The sequence below is a fragment of the Pleurodeles waltl genome, chromosome 10, assembly GCF_031143425.1.
Source record: "Pleurodeles waltl isolate 20211129_DDA chromosome 10, aPleWal1.hap1.20221129, whole genome shotgun sequence".
In the NCBI taxonomy this organism is placed as follows: domain Eukaryota; kingdom Metazoa; phylum Chordata; class Amphibia; order Caudata; family Salamandridae; genus Pleurodeles; species Pleurodeles waltl.
The window spans coordinates 609,600,047-609,620,600 of NC_090449.1; the positions used below are offsets into that span (position 1 = coordinate 609,600,047).

At 42.3% G+C, this 20,554-nt stretch overlaps 1 protein-coding gene across 1 annotated transcript in view; it reads right to left on the reverse strand.

The window, feature by feature from the left end:
• Nucleotides 1-20,554, reverse strand: part of WDR48 (WD repeat domain 48) — a 353,999-nt gene that overhangs the window by 205,839 nt on the left and 127,606 nt on the right. Inside the window, exon 9 of the mRNA XM_069211082.1 lies at nt 10,858-10,929. Within this exon, the coding sequence (XP_069067183.1) occupies nt 10,858-10,929 (72 nt within the window). The remainder of the gene's footprint in view (nt 1-10,857; nt 10,930-20,554) is intronic.

Here is a 20,554-nt window from a genome sequence, read left to right on the forward strand (position 1 = left end):
AATAGATAAGGAAGACCCATCTTATTACACAGTCATTGCATTGATAGATTGAGAACTCCTCCACTTCTGAGGGTGTAGTAAAGTTCACCCACCACTGAGGGCCTTCTGTTTTGTCTTTGTAGTACAGGTGTCTGGTAGATTCTGCACCCAGGATCAACCTTCCTTAGGTGGGCTAAGTAGGGTACGTATGCTGTCAATTCCTCAGCCCGGGTCCCTTCCTTTCTGTTTGTGCCTCCTGTTGCCCATTTCCCTTTGGTCTGTAGTCAACAAAATCTGGAGGGAAGGATTACGGGTGAATTCTGTTATTTCCTGTGGCCAACTAGGCTCTGGTATTTCAGTCTTCAGAAGATGATCTCCCAGGGGATTTATTTTAAGTCTCGATCAATCGCTCTCCCATCCTCTGCCCACACCTACATTGTTGTGGCTAGGACGTGATCCTCAAGTGTAACCAAGGCTCACATTATTAGGTGGTTGCTTGGGCTGCTTCCAGCAGTTTTGAATCCCACTGCAATACAAAAGCAGGGCTACCCGCCTTTCACTCTGGTAGGAATATATTATCAAGGCAATCCTTTTTCTCCGGTTCATTACATTTACTATTTTGCAGCTGTAGTGTTCATTACATTTATTTTGCAGCTATAGAAGTTCAATGTGTTTCCTGGCTACAGTCACTGTACTGTTTGTTGTATATTTCGTTATCCAGCTTCAACTAGTGAAGACTGGCAAGCAAGGGGAACTACATGGTAATGCCACACCTACTTACTGATAATGTTCCTTACGGTGTTGCACATATTATTTGTCACAGTCTTACTATCTTCCCCATTCTGTGTAAGTTTCTAAGAGCTTTGCATCTGTTGTAAGTAGTGTTGTGCTTGAAGGTAGTTTATAAGAATGCAAAAGGCATGCAGAACATCAGACCAAACCAGAAAAAGAAAGAACTAAAATGGTTTGGTAGAGTCAAAAAAATAAAAAGTAAATTGAGAAGATTGGGATCTGGGAGAATTCAACCTTTAGATGGCTATTACAAGGAAGAATTAGCTAGGGTTAAACAGGAATACAGATCATTAATCAAGTTTAGAAAAAAAAAAGAATTCTATTCGGAAAAATGGGAAATGATGCTAAAGGTGACTTGGTCTAAAGCAGAAAGGACTTTCTGGAAATTACAGCAAGATGGCATAGCGTTGGACAAATAAGGGTAAATTGCATAGTATCAGAAGACCACTAGATAGTTTCATAAACAGAGATGTTTTATTAATAATGTAAGGGTGGAAGAAGTTACATCTTATACATACCTTGGAATGACCTGTGGGCCAAATCTAGACTGGAAATTGCATTTGAAGTCCATAGAAGCACAGGCACTCCCAAGTGTATTGGGATTGTTAAAGTTCTACAGGATTTATGGAGGGTACAAAATGCGCGTGTTTTTACAAACTTTTAAGGCCATGGTGCATTAAATATTTAATGGTACAGACATTTTTTTTATACGAGTATTTATCAAGATTGAAATAGGCTGGAAGTTCAGTGTGTTAAAAGACTATTAAGACTCCCTTAGTCATCCATGGTGCAAGCAATAAGTATATTATTAAAACTGGTCTCCTGGCACATCACCTCAATGAAGTTGCGGATTAGTTCTTGGCGAAGGTTGCTGGTGGACATACAGGAAAAATTGCATATTTTATTGAAAATGAGCTTTTAAATAGTGAATTGCAGTGGGCTGCGAGTGTAACAGAGCATATTAGGAAAACTTAATTTGCTCTCTTTACATTATCGCACTTTAGAATTGCCCATGAAAATCTCTCTAAATGGTTTGAATATGAAAATGAAAATATGAGTAAGGTTTGAGGTATTTACGATCGAAAATATCTGTCTTACACATCATTGATTTGTGGTGTAATAAGGACATGTATCCTTGCATTTTCTGGATTGCGGGTCAAAGTATGCGATATAGTATCCTAAAATATAGATTGGAAAAAAACAAAAAAAACAATGTTGGCTGGTATGAAGTTGCCCAACATGATCTGCAAAAAAAAGGGTGTTCATTTATTTGGTGATGTCTTTTAATGTATTTATAGTATTAGCGAACTGTAATACATTGTAATGAATTTGAAGTTTAACAATGCTTGATATGCTTATGTTGTATATATGGCTGGGATAGTTTAAGAGATTATAGTCCCAATTAACTTATATTTTGCTAAACTAGGAGCACTGGTCAAATGGCACTGCTTCAGAAGAGAAGCCTGTATTGAAGGGCGGGCTGTTCACCTTCCAAAGAGGAAGTGACAAGCTTAAAAAAAAATTCCAGGGCTGCAACACGCTCAACACTGTGACCCTGGCTCATGTTTCTGTTTGATATTTACAAAGTAGATTCACGCGATTTTTCAGGTTGTGTCTACAAAGCGCTTAAGCTGTGTGTTACTGAGTACCATTCATCAACAATACAATAGTAGAAAGAGTGGGCTTGAGCAGTGCCTTGCTCATGAAAGTATGGTTTCATTGTAGATCGCAACTGAAGTCTCCCGTTGTGATGGCTTTCCTTCCGTCTTTTGTTTTCCCCACTCCTGGAGCATACCTTATTTAACATCATTTCGACTTGAAGAGTTGTATCTTTCCACTGCTGATATCAAGAAACTGATATTAATTATCTTTTCATTGCACGTAGTGCAGTAGGTCTGCATGCGCTTCATACTCCTGCCATATATTGTTGGGCTCAGACTGATTGCAACTTGTTTTTCTTTGAAGTTTTTAGAGTCATATGGTCTTGGGGACACCTACTCTGGTCATAGATGCACATGGGCATCTCTGCAATTGTGTGTGGATGTGTATCAGCGTTGCTCTCCAGTCCCAACGTGTTTGAGGTTTCCTACAACTTGGCAGTAATGGTTTATAATCACACCTCCACAAATTCAAATGTAAGTGGATATAATGTAATTCATTTGAAGACTAAAGATTATTTTTAAGTGGTACTTCGTAGGTATCGGAACATCCTACTACCAGGGGTGCAAATTCACAATGCATCACAAAATCCACTGTGTAAATCAAACATCCAAAAAAATAACCCAGCACTCAATAGGAAGTCCACACAAATGTAAGTGTCTGTAAAGTAAGGATTCATATGGATGGTTCAGTTAAACGGTTTGTTGAGAAGAGATGAAATCTGTAGCCTTCAATACGTTTGTAACTGGAGAACAGCCTACACGTGTTTTGTCACAAAGTGACTTTTTCAAGGCTGCAAAATCGTGTATGAATACATCACAGTAAGATATATAAGAAAAAGGGGGGAGATACAAACTACTTAAGTTAGGTGTGAGTGAAGAATGGGAAAGAAATCCCCTGCACCCAACTTGAAAAAAACATACTGTGAGGACAGTAGGAAAAGAACATTCCTTTGAATATAGTGCTGCCATGTAACGTATTTGGATAGTGAATAGTATAGAACAATTAACAATAGGAAATGTTCAAAGTGTAACCAATAAACAGAACAAATTTTGTGATGATGAACCGAAAGACTTCAGAAAAACGGGTGTTACCCACTAGATTCTGTGTCCATGATGTATGGCTAGAAACCTAATTGAGAAGAGACAAAATAAGTGCTGATTATTGAGTAAGGAAAACTGTAAAACTAACCTAGATTAAACATAAAATAAAGTAATTGATATGAAGGCTCCAATAATATTGGCTCCCATGTGTGGTAATACACCAAGAATGGAACCAATAGGAAATGGTTACAGGTTGCGATATCACTCCAGATATATTAGCCCAAGAACAGTAACATTTGAAACCTAACCAAATGATATTCCTTTGTCAAAAATGTCAGTTTCATAGTGGTTGGTCATAAACACCATTCAGTGCGAATAATGAAGCTTACATGTAGTCCCTCAGCAGTAGATCCGTTCGTGAGGTACCGCTATACAAGATATGAATCTGTATTCAGTAATAAGAAATCCAGAAGTAACTCTCTAGCTGGATATAAATACAAATAAGAGTATTTTAGAGAAAAACTAAAGTTTAAAGCGGGGGAGCAAAAGAAATGTGATAACCTCTTCTAGAGAGCAAAATTCACTTCGTTGTATGACGGGACCTTGTTATAAAGAGTATATCTTGTCAAGGAGCCATTTTTAAAAAGAAAAATGGATTTGAGAGAAATCATTACATTCAACATACGGTGACCCCAATAAACAAAATTAAATCATAAAAATTGGGAACCTACCTAAGGTATAGAACATGAAGAAGTAGCCTAATTGGGTGGTGTAAGGCCTCCTTTAAGTAATAAAACTAAAGGTTTCACCAGCAGCATATGTAGTGCCAACTTTTTTTTTTTTTTTTTTTTAATTGTATAAAGTAATTGGCCCAAACCAGTACATATAACGAGAAGAGAGGTCACATCTATATTTTTACCTGCTGTAACACCAAACAGAACGAAACGAGTAATGGTCTGAGCATCTCTTGTCCAAGGAACACAGCCTGTATGCTAAACACAATGTGATATAAACCAAGCGGCTGCCGGTATTGGCACCTTGTGTCACTGAAATTAATACAGCATAGCTTTGAGCATGACACGACAGATAAAAATAATACCCCAGAGGCAGTTGACATAGGAAAGCTGAAAATGCCATATAGTTAAAGGCATCACATGACAGTAAAGAATATAAATTAAAGCTGTAGTTGCAGAGTGTGAGCAGCATTCGGATTTAAGTATACAAGCCTATAAAAACTCGGTGAATAAGCATACCTCTCAGATGCGAGTTCTCAGTATGGCATGGAGCATCCTGGAAATAGAAGTTGGGCGCCATGTCAACTCCATTTAAATAAAGTGTGATGTGGAAATAAAGGAAGGGTTACCCTATTGTTATTTGCCCTGGCACAAAATGCTACAGATCAGCCATCTTTTAGTATAATGTTGAGATAAATAAAGATGTAGCAAGAAGTGGCGAGTGGAAATCTATACTCATGTAAGGCTACACGGGCCCCGGATATAAGAAACCCGGTGTTGTGTGTAATTCTACAATGAAGTATTGCAGATGTTATAACAAGGAACTCTAAATAAAAATTATGCCTGCAAGGGTAATGCAGACTTAGAATACAAAAAAAAAGTACCCGTTTCCAAAGCAGACACATTGTATCATAGGCTGAAAAAGAACAGGTGCCATATATAATTATAATAATGATACATGATGGTAAAAGATTACGTGTACAAGTCTAAATACTACGGAGATAGAGTCAGGAAGTTTACTGTGGCCATAAAGAAACATATCTGGCATTTGAGAAATGGCTCCAAAACTATGTTGTCAGGACCTGAGCGTTGAAGAGCCTGCCATGTATAGAAATTAATAATGGACTAAATGGTCCTAAAGACTTAATTCTAAGGGCAAGGTCAAGTACCAAGTCCGGAACCTCAAGTGAAAGCTTAGTTATCAAGACACCAAAATGTTGAACACACAGGCAAGTCTATAACATGACATAAATTAAAAGCTGATAAACCATATTTGATAAAGATATACTTGATGCATGCAAAAAACACGCAGACATGCAATTAATAGTTATATACAGAGAGGTGTATACAAATAGTATAACAAATGTATGTGCTATCAGTCTAATATACTATATAGTTTTTTAAGAGACATTTGTAAATGTCCCATCACAGCCCTAGAGCACACAGTTTTCCTTCCAGTTGCAGAGAACACAGACACACTTTCAGTTCATACAATGCACGCTTCACTCGAGTTCATAGTCGTTCACAAGCATACCACTCGGACCTCAACGCCCTTCTGGCAGCGCGCCTTCCTGACCGACCTAAAAAAAATTAGGACTTGCACGAGGTAATGGAAAGGATGCTCTTCAGGAGATACCACGGTGCCTTTCCAAATACCCCTGTATCAATTGCCACATCTGTAACTTGTGCCTGTTGAGTGTGATGGTGCATGTTGAAAGATGTGTGGTGCACAGATTACAAATCACTAAAGTCTGGGGTACACATAGTAGTCCACTTTTAAACAGGGTAAAAGATTAACACACCTGGTTGCAGGGGTATGTTTAAATGTAGGCTTCCTCTTAGCACAAACGCCTGTTGAAAACAACCTGTTAGACAGGCCAAAACATCTATTGACAACAGATTGTCTCCCAATGGATATCCTGACATGTACCCATGTTAAACGGTTGCAATACTCCGCTACAGACAAATTATTTGTTGCGATGATGTTTACAAGGTATGGATGTTTATTTTCAGAACTTCACTGAAGATTCTGAGGCAATGCAGATTGCTGAATAATAAAGAATATAATGTAGGAGTGTCCCTCTATAAGGTGATTTATCTCACAATGGCATTCTAAGCGTGGCTCAACGTTTGTATGCAATTATTCCTTTCTCAGGAATGTGTGTGCTGTACTTTACCAAACTACAGAGGGTTGTCAATAGGGACTAACGGAACATAGAATTTCAGTGACAAAAGCATACCTGTCAACCTCTTGACTTAATATCGCAGGTCACGTTAGGTCACTAAAAGGGTAATTCTGATAAAGTGAATACAATATGAACTCTTTTTTGAGGGGAGGGGGAGATGTCCAAGGTTTTAAAAAAACAGGGGCGTTCAATTAAAATCTATGGAGGCATCTTGTTTGTTAGGTAGGTGACATAGGTTTTGTATCCATCAAGTGCTCAAAGCCCACGTCCATTATTACTTGATTGGTGATAGAAAATTGGACACAGGTGTAGCATGCTGAATTACTTTTAGTTCACCAACATTACAGGATGCTGTCCCAATGACAATGTCAGTAATGTCATCTATGATTTCATTTAACATGCCATGAGTCATGTAATATGTGAGGTCATAAGCAATGAATGGCGGGGATGCCAGTTATAGTTACTTTAGTACACTCTAACTGGTGAATTTCAGTTTTGTTTTTTTGTTAATTTTGGTCATCTCACTTCAATATCTAACTAGAATGTTACTTTAACCTTTTTTAGTGAAGTTCCTAAAATGAACAAAGTTCTTGTTGCCATAACAAATTTTATTGTCAGTTTAACCTTCCTTTTTTCCAGTGAATTTCTAGAATATTGTTTTTATCATAACCAAAATTGAGAATGCACCCTAGCCCATCAGGCAATCTTCAGCTAATGCCTTCCCCTGTGCACGGCTTAAGGTTGGCCGGAAGGCCTGGTCTGTGGCAGCACCAGGTGAAAGCTTTTACAGCACCTCCTGCAGGAATGCAGAGATATCTGTGGCCTGAAAATAACTAAAAAAACAAAAAAATAATAAAAAAATTAACCTCTGTGTAGTTTCTCTGGGCACCCGCTGCATATGCCTCGTGGTAAGGGTGTCTCAGCCCTGCACTTTTATGCCCATATAGAAAAACATTTTCAGGACATAGGCATCAAGTCCCCAAGTACTATAATCGAGGTCGCAACATTTTTTTCAGAGTTGAGGCCAAATCAAACAGTCCCAGCTGGACAGGTTCTGGTCCTGCAGTAACGAAACGGCTGACAGCAGAACAGTTCCCTGGGCCAATCAGGAGGCTCTACTTTTTTTTTTCCCCAGTGATGTGGGACTCTTGAGGGACCAACCAGCCATCCAGATATACCATTTAATCCCTTCATGCTAACCTGAGCACCTCTTTAAATGCTAATTTCTCAAAAATATTTTAAAAGAAGAATACCAAATCCCAGGAAGCAAGTTTGAGAAACGTTCTAACTTCCAGCCAAATTTGGTGTAATTCCGTTCAGTCATTGTTTCTATCAGAAAACAAAGTTTCCTGTTGGAATTATCAAGGGAAAATCAATGTTTTGGGAAAATCCCACCTTTTCTTGGCCCCCGCTTGACGAATCAGTACAAAACGTTCAATGAAGGAGCAGAGGTGGCTGAACTTTATTTTGAAAAGTTTCATGAAGATCTGTCAAATGGCACCAGTTAATAACGAAACAAAAAATACTATTCCGATTGAAACTGACTTAACTATAACTACACCATGCTGACTGCCACTGTGAAATATTATCTACATAAAATGTTACCTCTAACTATCTGTTCATAGCGTGCAGTGCTTTAGGTTCACATGATCTATCATCTGGTGTTTGCAACTTGTTTTCAGCTGATGACATTCGAGTCACAAGACCGGCTGTGACTCAACCCTTAAGTCTGTTAAGTACCAGCCCATGGACTACACCTTAGATTATATTACACTCAGCAGGTGATTAAGGTAAGTGATGAGCAGTGTCGAAGACAGAATATGCTGTACGTTATAAAAGGACTGGAAAAGCAAAAAACGGATATCGCTAGAAACTGGGATGGGGCTATGTGAATTAAATGCACTACAAGCTATTATGCTTACAAGTAACATTTTCATTTCATATAATATTTGGCTGTAGATGCACATGTTCTGAGTAGACTGCAAAGCAGTTCCTCCCTTAAACACTGGCTAGCAAGCAGACTAAGTCTGAAACAGTGTTCTTAGGCCAGTTGGTCAAGTAAAGTTGGTTGATGTGCTGGAATATTAACACAAGTACTTGGTAAAGATGTGTAATGTTGACAAAGCAAAAGTTAAAGTGGAAACTGTTTTGCATGTGGGATGGGCTCTAAGGGGCAAAGGAAGTCTACGCTTAGCTTTAGCATTACAAGCCTGGATGCGCTTGACAATTCACTTTGCAATGCCTGCTTTAGGGATGGGGTGACCCTAGTGGGGTGGCAAAGGCTACGAAAAGTTAAGTGGACTTTCTAAATGGTGCAGGTCTATCAATATAGTATATGAGAGCCCGGTTAACATCTAGGGCCTGGAGGGATAACGACTCTTGTTGCTGGAAGCTCAGTGGCCTGCAGACAACCTTTAGCAGAAATGAAGGGTTTGTGGGAAGGACTACCCTATCCTTGTGGATGTGCAATACTGGTTCCTGTATTGTAAGAGCCTGAAGCTTGTTAATGTATCTGAGGGACTAAGATTAAAAAGGTCACCTTCAAAGACAATAACTCTAGGCCACATGAGTAGAGAGGCTTGAAGAGTGAGTTCAGGCATCACTGAGGACCACAGAGGTGCAGGGAGCGTTTCAGAGGTGTTATGTTTTAAGGCCCTCCTTAGAGGCTTTAATGACTGGGTCCTTGAAAACTGAAGTCTTATCAGTTTTGTAAATAGGCTTCAACTGCAGTTAAGTGTGTTCATATAGAAGTGTAGGCCAGACCTGCCTTGTATACATGTAGAAGATAACAGACAATCTATTGCACAGCAACATTAAATGGATGTTAGAAGGTATAATAGTGGCCGAATCACTTCCACTAACAGGCATAAATAAGTGGTGGGCTTGCATGCCTCTTGCAGTATAAGCATGCATTCCTTTGGAAGGTGGACACAGCCAAACTCTAGGAACTCAGGTGCTAGATCGAAAGGTTCAGCTTCCTAGGGCCTGTGCGTCTGTGGTGGCTCTAATGCAGACTGAAGGTCTGGGAGCAAGAGGACTGACTGACATTTCCTGGAGCACTGAATGCAGGACTGCCTTGCCCAGGTCGGTACAACTGGAATAAGAGACATGGACACCTTGTGCCTCTTCCTCATTAGGTACAAGATGAGGGGTTGGAGAGAAAAAGAATGGGAAAATCTCTCTGACCAGTTCGTCCACAGTGCACTGCCCATGGACTGAGGCTGAAGGTACATGGAGATGAGGTTTTGGCATTCTACATGTTCAGGAGTGGTGAACAGGTCGTTGATAGAGATTCCTCACCGAGGAATGTACTAGAGAAGGACTTGTCAGTGGAGATCAAACTTGTGGTCCCACTGCCCTGGTCCACAAAGTTGTTTTCCAATCCCAGAAATTGCTCCGCCAACAAGTAAATGGCTTTGTGGGGTGCCCAATGCCAAATCTTCCGAGTCACAGCTGGGGGAAGTAGACCTCCCCAAGACAGACAGACAGACCGACCCCCCCTCTTCTATTGCTTGACTAGCTAATTAATGGCTGTCAGTCTGTCGGTTTTTATGAGGACTGTCACGCCCTGAATGAGTTTGAGAAGTGCTCTCAGAGCTAGACGGATGGCCAGCAAATTTATAGTTTATGTGGTATCCTTGGTATACTGAGGAGTGCTGGTGCCTTGTACGGTCATTTCATGAAGGTGTTCACTTCACCCCACGAAAGACGCATCACTGCTGATGCTCACTTGCAGAAGAGAAAAAGAGATTTGCGTTAACACCACAGCAGCGACTGCTGAGCCCTAGACTTATATATATATACCTATACACACACACACAATTACATATTCTAGCTATGGAAATCAGAGCTTAGCGAGCAAAGCAGAGATAACAGCGTGCACTGATTGAAATAAGAATGTTCGGTTTTCATGAGCAAAGAAGAGGCTCAATCATGCTTAGAAACTGCTGAAATTAAAGCAAGCATAGCAGAGCCATCAATGCTCCTTAGTTGCAATAAGGATGTTGTGCTTTTGCTTGTATTTCACAAATAGGCTTCTCTTTAAAGAAGGAGGTACAGTTGAGCTCAGAAATGCTTGAAGCTTCCCATTATTAATTAAAAAACCTGAAAAACATTGAAGCTCTGCAGAAGCAGTCATGGGGATGGAATTTGCACGAAATATGGAAAATATTTCACTAGTCCTTGTAAAACCTGGGTTTTTGTACCACTGGGCAATGAAAGAACTAAATCCCACAAGACAGATTATACACAAAGGTGTAAAAAAGAGGCAAATATGCCCTAGGGACTAGGTTTTTAATGCAAAAAGGAAAGTTTAAAAAACAGCAAAGGGGGGCAGATTTGAGTTACTGAGTGAAATGCAGTGAAAAACAAGCAATATGCAATGCAACATAAAATTTTAGGATTGCTGCGAGAAAAGTACTACTTAGTGTAATGAAAATTTCGAGTAAGTAACAAGTCTCTTACCCATTTATTTACTGACGATTTGGTTGTTGCTACCCAAAGTGCTGTTGGAGGATCAGACCTATCCAGTTCCATCTACGAAGTAAATCAGAAAGGAAAAAAAACAAAATGTATTAGTATTTTGATTCCTTGTCCTGCTGTCAAGCTCTGCAATTTAAAATTAACAAAGCATGCAGTCATTTCTACGAGGTAGAGAATGAAAATGTCACTTACCCAGTGTACATCTGTTCGTGGCATCAGTCGCTGAGATTCACATGGTATGCATGAGCTCGCCATCTGGTGTTGGGTCGGAGTGTTACAAGTTGTTTTTCTTCGAAGAAGTGTTTTCGAGTCACGGGACCGAGTGACTCCACCTTCTGTGCTCATTGCGCATGGGCGTCGACTCCATCTTCGATTGTTTTCCCCGCAGAGGGTGAGGTAGGAGTTGTACTATAGTAATAGTGCCCGCGCAATGAAAAATGTAAGTATGTACCTATTAAAGGATTAAGTAATATATATACAAATGTACAAAATTGAAGGTAACTTCTGAACTGCTACAGGCTTCCGGGGAGGTGGGTGGGTCCATGTGAATCTCAGCGACTGATGCCACGAACAGATGTACACTGGGTAAGTGACATTTTCAGTTCGATGGCATCTGTCGCTGTAGATACACATGGTATGCATAGACTAGTAAGCAGTTAGTTCCCCATAAGCGGTGGTTTAGCCTGTAGGAGTAGAAGTTGTCTGAAATAGAGTTCTTAATACAGCTTGACCTACTGTAGCTTGTTGTGCGGATAGCACATCTATACAGTAGTGTTTGGTGAATGTGTGAGGCGTAGACCAAGTGGCTGCCTTACAAATTTCTTGCATTGGGATGTTTCCTAAAAAGGCCATTGAAGCACCTTTTTTCCTTGTTGAATGTGCCCTGGGAGTAATGGGCAGTTGTCTTTTTGCTTTAAGGTAGCAGATTTGGATGCATTTAACTATCCATCTGGCTATACCTTGTTTTGATATTGGGTTACCTGCATGAGGTTTTTGGAATGCAATAAATAGCTGTTTAGTTTTTCTGATGTTCTTCGTTCTGTCAATGTAGTACATTAATGCTCTTTTGACATCTAATGTATGTAGTGCTCTTTCAGCCACAGAATCTGGCTGTGGGAAGAATACTGGTAGTTCTACCGTTTGATTTAGATGGAATGGAGAAATAACTTTTGGTAAAAATTTTGGATTAGGTCGTAGGACGACCTTATTTTTATGTATTTGTATAAAAGGTTCTTGTGTTGTGAACGCTTGAATTTCACTTACTCTTCTTAGAGATGTAATGGCGATGAGAAAGGCAACTTTCCAGGTGAGGAATTGTATTCCGCAAGAGTGCATGGGTTCGAAAGGTGGGCCCATGAGTCTTGTTAGAACCACGTTTAGGTTCCATGAAGGAACAGGTGGTGTTCTTGGTGGTATAATTCTTTTAAGCCCTTCTATGAATGCTTTGATAACTGGTATCCTATACAAGGAAGTTGAATATGTAGTTTGCAGGTATGCAGATATTGCTGCAAGGTGTATTTTAATAGAAGAGAAGGCTAGCTTTGCTTTTTGTAAATGGAGCAAGTAATTTACTATATGTTTTGGAGTTGCCTCTAGTGGTTGTATCTGATTATGATGGCAGTACCAAACAAATCTTTTCCACTTACTTGCGTAGCAGTGTCTAGTGGATGGCCTTCTGGCCTGCTTTATGACTTCCATACACTCTTGACTAAGTTGTAAGTGTCCGAATTCTAGGATTTCAGGAGCCAGATTGCTAGATTCAGCGATGCTGGGTCCGGGTGTCTGATCTGTTGGTTGTGTTGCGTTAACAGATCTGGTTTGTTGGGCAGTTTGATGTGTGGTACTACAGACAGATCTAGCAGTGTTGTGTACCAGGGTTGTCTTGCCCACGTTGGTGCTATTAAAATGAGTTTGAGTTTGTTTTGACTCAATTTGTTTACTAGGTAAGGAAGGAGAGGGAGAGGAGGAAAAGCGTAAGCAAATATTCCTGACCAGTTCATCCATAGGGCATTGCCTTGGGATTGCTTGTGTGGGTATCTGGACGCGAAGTTTTGGCATTTTGCGTTCTCTTTTGTTGCAAATAAGTCTATTTGTGGTGTTCCCCAGAGTGTGAAGTAGGTGTTCAGAATTTGTGGGTGGATTTCCCATTCGTGGACTTGCTGGTGATCTCGAGAGAGATTGTCTGCCAGCTGATTCTGGATCCCCGGAATAAACTGTGCTATTAGACCAATTTGATGGTGGATTGCCCACTTCCATATTTTTTGAGCTAACAAGCTTAACTGCGTTGAATGTGTTCCTCCTTGTTTGTTTAGATAATACATCGTTGTCATGTTGTCTGTTTTGACAAGGATGTATTTGTGGGTTATGATTGGTTGGAAAGCTTTTAGTGCTTGAAAAACTGCTAATAATTCTAGATGATTTATATGCAGTTTTGTTTGATGTATGTTCCATTGTCCTCTTATGTTGTGTTGATTGAGATGTGCTCCCCACCCTGTCATGGAAGCATCTGTTGTTATTACGTACTGTGGCACTGGGTCTTGGAAAGGCCGCCCTCTGTTTAAATTTATACTGTTCCACCATAGAAGCGATAGGTAAGTTTGGCGGTCTAGCAACACCAGATCTAGAAGGTGACCCTGTGCTTGAGACCACTGTGAGGCTAGGCACTGTTGTAAGGGCCTCATGTGCAGTCTTGCGTTTGGGACAATGGCTATGCATGAGGACATCATGCCTAGGAGCTGTAGTATTGTTCTTGCTTGTATTGTTTGGTTTGGAGACATGTGTTGAATGACCCTGTTGAAATTGTGGATCCTTTGTGGAGTTGGCGTTGCTACTCCTTTTGTCGTGTCTATTATGGCTCCTAGATATTGCTGTACTTTGCTTGGCAGAATGTTTGATTTTGCAAAGTTGACGGTGAACCCTAGATTGTAGAGGGTTTGTATGACTTGATTTGTGTGGTTTGAGCATTGTGTGAGCGAACTGGTTTTGATTAGCCAGTCGTCTAGATACGGGAACACATGTATTTGCTGCCTTCTGATGTGTGCAGCGACTACTGCTAGGCATTTTGTGAATACTCTTGGAGCGGTTGTTAAACCAAAAGGCAATACTTTGAATTGGTAATGTATTCCTTTGAATACAAACCTTAGATATTTCCTGTGTGATTGATGTATTGGTATATGGAAATATGCGTCCTTGAGGTCTAGGGTTGTCATGTAGTCGTGTTTTCTGAGCAATGGTAACACTTCTTGTAGTGTGACCATGTGAAAGTGGTCTGATTTGATGAATGTGTTTACTACCCTGAGGTCTAGAATTGGTCTCAGTGTTTCGTCCTTTTTTGGTATCAAGAAGTACAGTGAATAAACTCCTGTGTTTATTTGTGTGCTTGGTACTAATTCTATTGCATTTTTTTGCAGTAGTGCTTGAACTTCTATCTCTAGAAGCTGTGAATGGTATTTTGATAAATTTTGTGATTTTGGTGGTATGTCTGGAGGGAATTGCATGAATTCTATGCAATAACCATGTTGGATAATTGCTAGGACCCATGTGTCTGTAGTTATTTTGTCCCATGCTTCGTAATATTGATGTATCCTCCCCCCCACTGGTGTTGTGTGGGAGGGGTGAGTGACGTGTGAGTCACTGCTTGTTGGTAGTGGTTTTGGGGCTTTGAAATCTTCCTCTATTTCTAGGAAATTGCCCCCCTCTATACTGGCCCCGAAAACCTCCCCTGTACTGTCCCTGGTAGGTGGGCGGTGCGGACTGTGAGGTGCTAGCTTGTGTGGCCTGACCCCGAAACCCTCCTCTAAAAGGTGTTTTGCGGAAGGTGTTATAAGATCCTCTGCTCTGCGGGGAGTAGAGTGCGCCCATGGCCTTGGCAGTGTCAGTGTCCTTCTTGAGCTTTTCTATGGCTGTGTCGACCTCCGGACCGAACAGAAGTTTCTCGTTTACTGGCATGTTAAGCACTGCCTGCTGAATTTCTGGCTTGAATCCAGACGTTCTGAGCCATGCGTGCCTACGGATGGTAACCGACGTATTAATGGTTCTTGCGGCCGTGTCTGCTGCATCCATGGAGGAGCGTATTTGATTGTTGGAAATGTTTTGACCCTCCTCAACAACCTGTTTTGCTCTTTTTTGCAGATCTTTTGGGAGATGTTCAATGAGATGCTGCATCTCATCCCAGTGGGCTCTGTCGTATCGCGCTAGCAGCGCTTGTGAATTTGCGATGCGCCACTGGTTTGCTGCTTGGACAGCAACCCTCTTCCCGGCTGCATCGAACTTCCTACTTTCTTTATCTGGGGGAGGTGCATCCCCAGAAGTGTGTGAGTTTGCCCGTTTTCTGGCAGCCCCTACCACCACAGAGTCTGGTGGCAGCTGAGAGGTGATGAATACAGGGTCCGTAGGAGGCGCCTTATACTTTTTGTCCACCCTAGGCGTCACTGCCCTACTTTTAACTGGCTCCTTGAAAATGTCCTTTGCATGGCGTAGCATGCCTGGGAGCATCGGCAGGCTTTGGTAGGAGCTGTGGGTTGAGGAGAGGGTGTTAAATAAAAAATCATCCTCTACTTGTTCCGAGTGTAGTTCCACATTATGGAATAATGCTGCTCTAGCCACCACTTGTGAGTAGGCTGTGCTGTCTTCCGGTGGTGATGGCCTAGTTGGGTATGTGTCTGGGCTGTTATCAGACACTGGTGCGTCATACAAGTCCCACGCATCCTGATCTTGGTCATCGTGGCTCATGGCGGTGTGAGCTGGCGAATGTGACGGGGTGTAAGTTGGCGAAGCCGGAGTTACAGGTGGAGGCGAGGGAGGAGGTGTTACCTTTTGTGCTGTTTGTTGCTGAGGAGTAAACTGAAGCGTTCTCTTTCGTTTGACAGGTGGAAGGGTACTGATCTTCCCAGTCCCCTGCTGAATAAAGATACGCTTTTGCGTGTGATCCACGTCAGTGGATTGCAGTTCTTGTTCAAATCTATGTTTCTTCATTTGAGAAGACATAGAATGCTCTTCAGTGTAGGAGCCAGAAACAGGGTCTGATGTCGCTTTTTTCGGCTCCGAAAACCCAGTCGATTGTTTTTTCGGCTCCGAGGTAACCTTCCTCTTTTTCTGTGCCGAAAATTCCTGGCCTCTATGGTCTTCGGCGCCACTGTCTCGGCGTCGATCCGTGTCGACACCGAACTCTCGGTGTCGATGCTTCTGTTTAGCACTCTCTCGGTCCCGAGGAGGCTGCGTGCCGGTGTCTCGACCGAAGTCGGACGATCTCGACACTGAATGGGCCTTTTTCGGTGCCGATTGTTGGTCACCGAGAATTTGGGTGGAGCCATGGCCGGTTGGCAGTGGCGTCCCCTGGGCCTTCTTTCCTTTTTTAAGGTTTGATCTCGACGTCTTACTCACAGTTCTTGTAGAGTGTAGCTCGTCGGAGTCTGAGTCCTGGATGGAAAAGGATTCCTCCTGTTCCTCTTCTGTCTCGAACTGTGGACGCTCTTTTGGCGTGGACGCCATCTGGAGTCTTCTCGCTCGACGGTTGCGCAGAGTTTTTCGGGACCGGAACGCCCGACAGGCCTCACAGGATTCTTCGCTGTGCTCGGGTGACAGGCACAGATTACAGACCGAGTGTAGGTCCGTATAAGGATATTTGTTGTGGCATTCGGGGCAGAATCGAAACGGGGTCCGATCCATCGGCGTTGTCCTCCACGCGGTCGGGCCGACTAGGCCCCGACGGGGTGCCGAAATCTACCCCGAAGGGCACCGAGGCGCTTCGATGTTCAACGCGTCGTCGTATGTGTCTATCTCTAACCGGATCGCAACGATACCGTCGAAAATCTTCCGTCTTCAGCTATCTTTCCGTTCCGAAACTCGGAGCGACAGGAACACGTCCGAACCCGATGGCGGAAAGAAAACAATCGAAGATGGAGTCGACGCCCATGCGCAATGAGCACAGAAGGTGGAGTCACTCGGTCCCGTGACTCGAAAACACTTCTTCGAAGAAAAACAACTTGTAACACTCCGACCCAACACCAGATGGCGAGCTCATGCATACCATGTGTATCTACAGCGACAGATGCCATCGAACATTATGTCATTTACATTCTTGTTATATAGAGACATTATACAAATATACACATTTGTTCGAGAACATTCATCCTGTTACAAGTCCATGCCTGCACCAAAGATGTTACTCTTACTTCCGACAGAAAGCAACTCCAACCCTAGCACCACACACTCAGACATTAATATCACAAACATCACAAAACAAACTTCATCTCAATATTCGTCACAAAGACCCAAATCCTGCCCCCATCTACACACATTCTAGATCCCCTTTTTTTTAACAGGGTGCAGTGCACAGCAGGACGACTGCAAACTAAAGACTGAGGTAGAGGACCTCTAGCTTTGCCCTCTCCATGAATCAAGTCAAGTCAAAGAAGTCTTTATTCGATATTTCATCATAAAAGACATGCTACACGTCATAATACTTATAAAATTGTCAGTGCTAATGATTATAACAATAAATACAATATTTCATAAAAGCTACTAAGAACGTATTAAATCTATCTAATGCGTCATTTGTTAAATATTTTAACATAATAATAAAAAGGAGTACATTACTTTAAAAAGGCTCAGTTCTAAAATTCAGGATAATTTACTTATCTAAAACATGTAGCTGTTTTAGTGATTCAAAACGAATTATCCATGCCCACCCCAGGAATTTGGCCACCCCTATTGCTATAGTAGGTGAAGGATCAGTTTTAAGGATCCTACAAGCAGTCTCGGCCGATTGTGTGCCCAGACTTTTGCATAGGGGTACCAACCACTTCTTCCTTGGGGCAGCATATAATGGACAAACAAAAAACAAATGGCTCACATTTTCCCGCATTTCAGTACACAATGGGCATTTATCTGGGCCACCAGTACCCCAGGTGGAGGTTAAACACCTTAATGGTAATGAGCCCACTCTAACTTGGTGATATAATTTACGGTCCATGGGTTTTGTTATAACATCCCAGTACTTTTCAATTGCAGAGGCATCTTTCACGTGTAAAAATGTTGTTGTAAGGGAACTACCTATAAGGGATGAGTGTCTTGTGCCTACCACCCATTCCCAATATAGTTGTTTCAGCACTTTTTTTTGAAGGAAAGGTAGCTGAGTCAGGGTTGTGCCAAAGGGCACCTAGACCCATGGCACAAAGAGTGGTTCTAACACCCTTAAACCAGCCAATCTTATCAGATCCTAGGGTGTCCCTTACCTCGAGACATGCTTTCGCATATAACAACAGCTCTGGGGTAGACCACAACCTCCGCCAGAAGGCCAAGGGCCGAAATCTGGCTTGGTCTTCCACCGGTTGGAGCCCAAGGTCATAAAGGAGCGGAATACGTGGGGATGACCTCGGAAGACCAACCGCCCCTCTTATAAATCTGTTTTGGGCCAGCATCAGTCGGTCCAGATTGCTATAACCCCAAAGCTCTGCCCCATACAAGACTGAGGGAAGAATTTTTGACCCATAGATTTCCATAAGTGGGGACATCGGGCGGGTAAATGATCTTTTATATTCCTTAAGAAGGGCTCCGCCTAGTTGAGCACGTTTAAGTGCTTGGATATCAATCTGGGGTTTCCAACTAAAATTGTCACTAAAATGCACACCCAGATATGTAAATTCATTAGTTTGCTCAAGAATAGCACCACACATTTTGACCCTTGCCACAGTTTGTGTTCGACCTCTTAGTACCATAAATTTTGTTTTAGAAACATTTACTTCTAGCTCGTTCTCGTCACAAAATAACTCAAATCTGAGTAGGGCCTGTTGGAGCCCTTGCCTAGTCTTTGATAATAACAAGGTATCATCCGCGAACATGAGCAATGGTACTTTCATTCCCGCTATCTGGGGAGCATCCGTGGGATGTGTTGCAAAATATTTGGTAACCCCGTTAATAAACAGGGAAAACAAAGTGGGAGCCAGGACACATCCTTGTCTAACACCTTTCAAAACATGGAACCTGTCCGTAACCTCGCCAGGCTTACCCCAGCGGACTTGGGCATAGGTGTGTGCATGAAGATTCACTAGGAGTCGCACTAGAGCCCTGGGCATTCCCTGTTCCAGTATGCAATCCCATAATTTAGGCCTAGGAACCAAGTCGAATGCAGATCTTAGATCCACAAAAGCTGCATATAACTTGCCCTTACCCAAAAAAACTGTTTTCCAATATAAGAGGGCAAAACGAAAGGCTTGATCAAGGGTGCTTACATGAGGTCTAAAGCCCGCCTGCAACGGAGTCAAAATATCTGAGTCTGTTATCCATTCCTGTATCCTCCCTAAGACGAGGCGCGCTATAATTTTTTGGATCGCATCAATAAGGCTGATAGGCCGGTAGTTTGAGGGTACTGAGCGATCGCCTTTCTTGTATATAGGAAGGATTTCTGCCCCATACCATGAATCAGGAATTTTAGCGCCTGCAGCAACTGCATTCGCCAGGTGGAGTATATAAGGTACCCATAGGTCCTGGTCTTCCAAAAAAATGTCCGCTGGAATACCATCTGGGCCAGGGGCCCTCCCTTTGGGAATATTTTGCAGGCAATTGATAACTTCAGTAGCTGAGAATATTAACAGCTCGGCGGGCTCAAGACGGTAGGGTATAGTCACTTCTACTGTATAACACTTAAACTGATCCTCAAAAATTTGTACCCACTGATGATTAGAGACAGATGCTGGGCTATAGTGGGCGTCCTGCGAGATACCCCATCTCATGAGATACCAAAACTGTTGCATGTTGCGTTTACCACAGGCTTCTGACAGCATAAGCCAGCGTTCCTCGTCCCACTTTTGTTTTGCTTTGCGTTTTGCCTCATTATAGAGTTTTCTACAAGATCTAATCTGGCTATGATTTTTGTTTTTAATAGCCTCAAAGAGAACTCTTTTTGTCAAACTACACTCTTTATCAAACCAAGTAGGGGATGAGTATTTCTTGGGCCTAGGTTGTTTAGGGATATGTTTGATGGACAACTTTTTAAGTTCCTGAAACAAGTCAGAGTGGGTGCGTATAAGTTCGCTGTTAATCTCGTCCTGTGAGCCACAATTGTTTAAAAGCTCCACAGAGCTAGACACTAAGGTTCTTATTGCCCTACGGGCCCCAGCGTCAACGGCTATTTTGGGCCAACGTACCCTGCGCATGTCATTGCTCACAATGACCTCTCGTGCTGTTACATTAGGACCACTACCCTCTGACCTCTGAAAGCTGGAATCCCTTAAGGTCAAAACCAGCGGGTCATGATCACTCTCTGGGCGTTCCGTAACTAGCATATCAACAACTGCAAACCACTGCCTCACATCGACCAAAATATAGTCGATACGACTACTGTGTCTGCCGTTGTTGAACGTATGCCTGCCCTTCCTATCTGACTTGACCCTTCCATTAACAGCTCTTAGACCCATATCCAGGCATAGCCCCTTGATATAGGTGGCTGAGCTCGACCACTTAGCAATCGAGGGTATCTCAAGTTGGGGAATACCCCAGGATAGATCCTCCTCCTCGGTGAGCGGGCCGTCCTCAATACCCAAGGGCTCAAAACAAGTATTAAGATCCCCCATCACAATCTTGTGGCCATCGGTCGTTGAACCTGATAAAATGTCATCCAACAGGAGGAGGGTCGGAGAAACCCTTCCTCCCTGGAGGCCCCTGACATAAATATTAACCA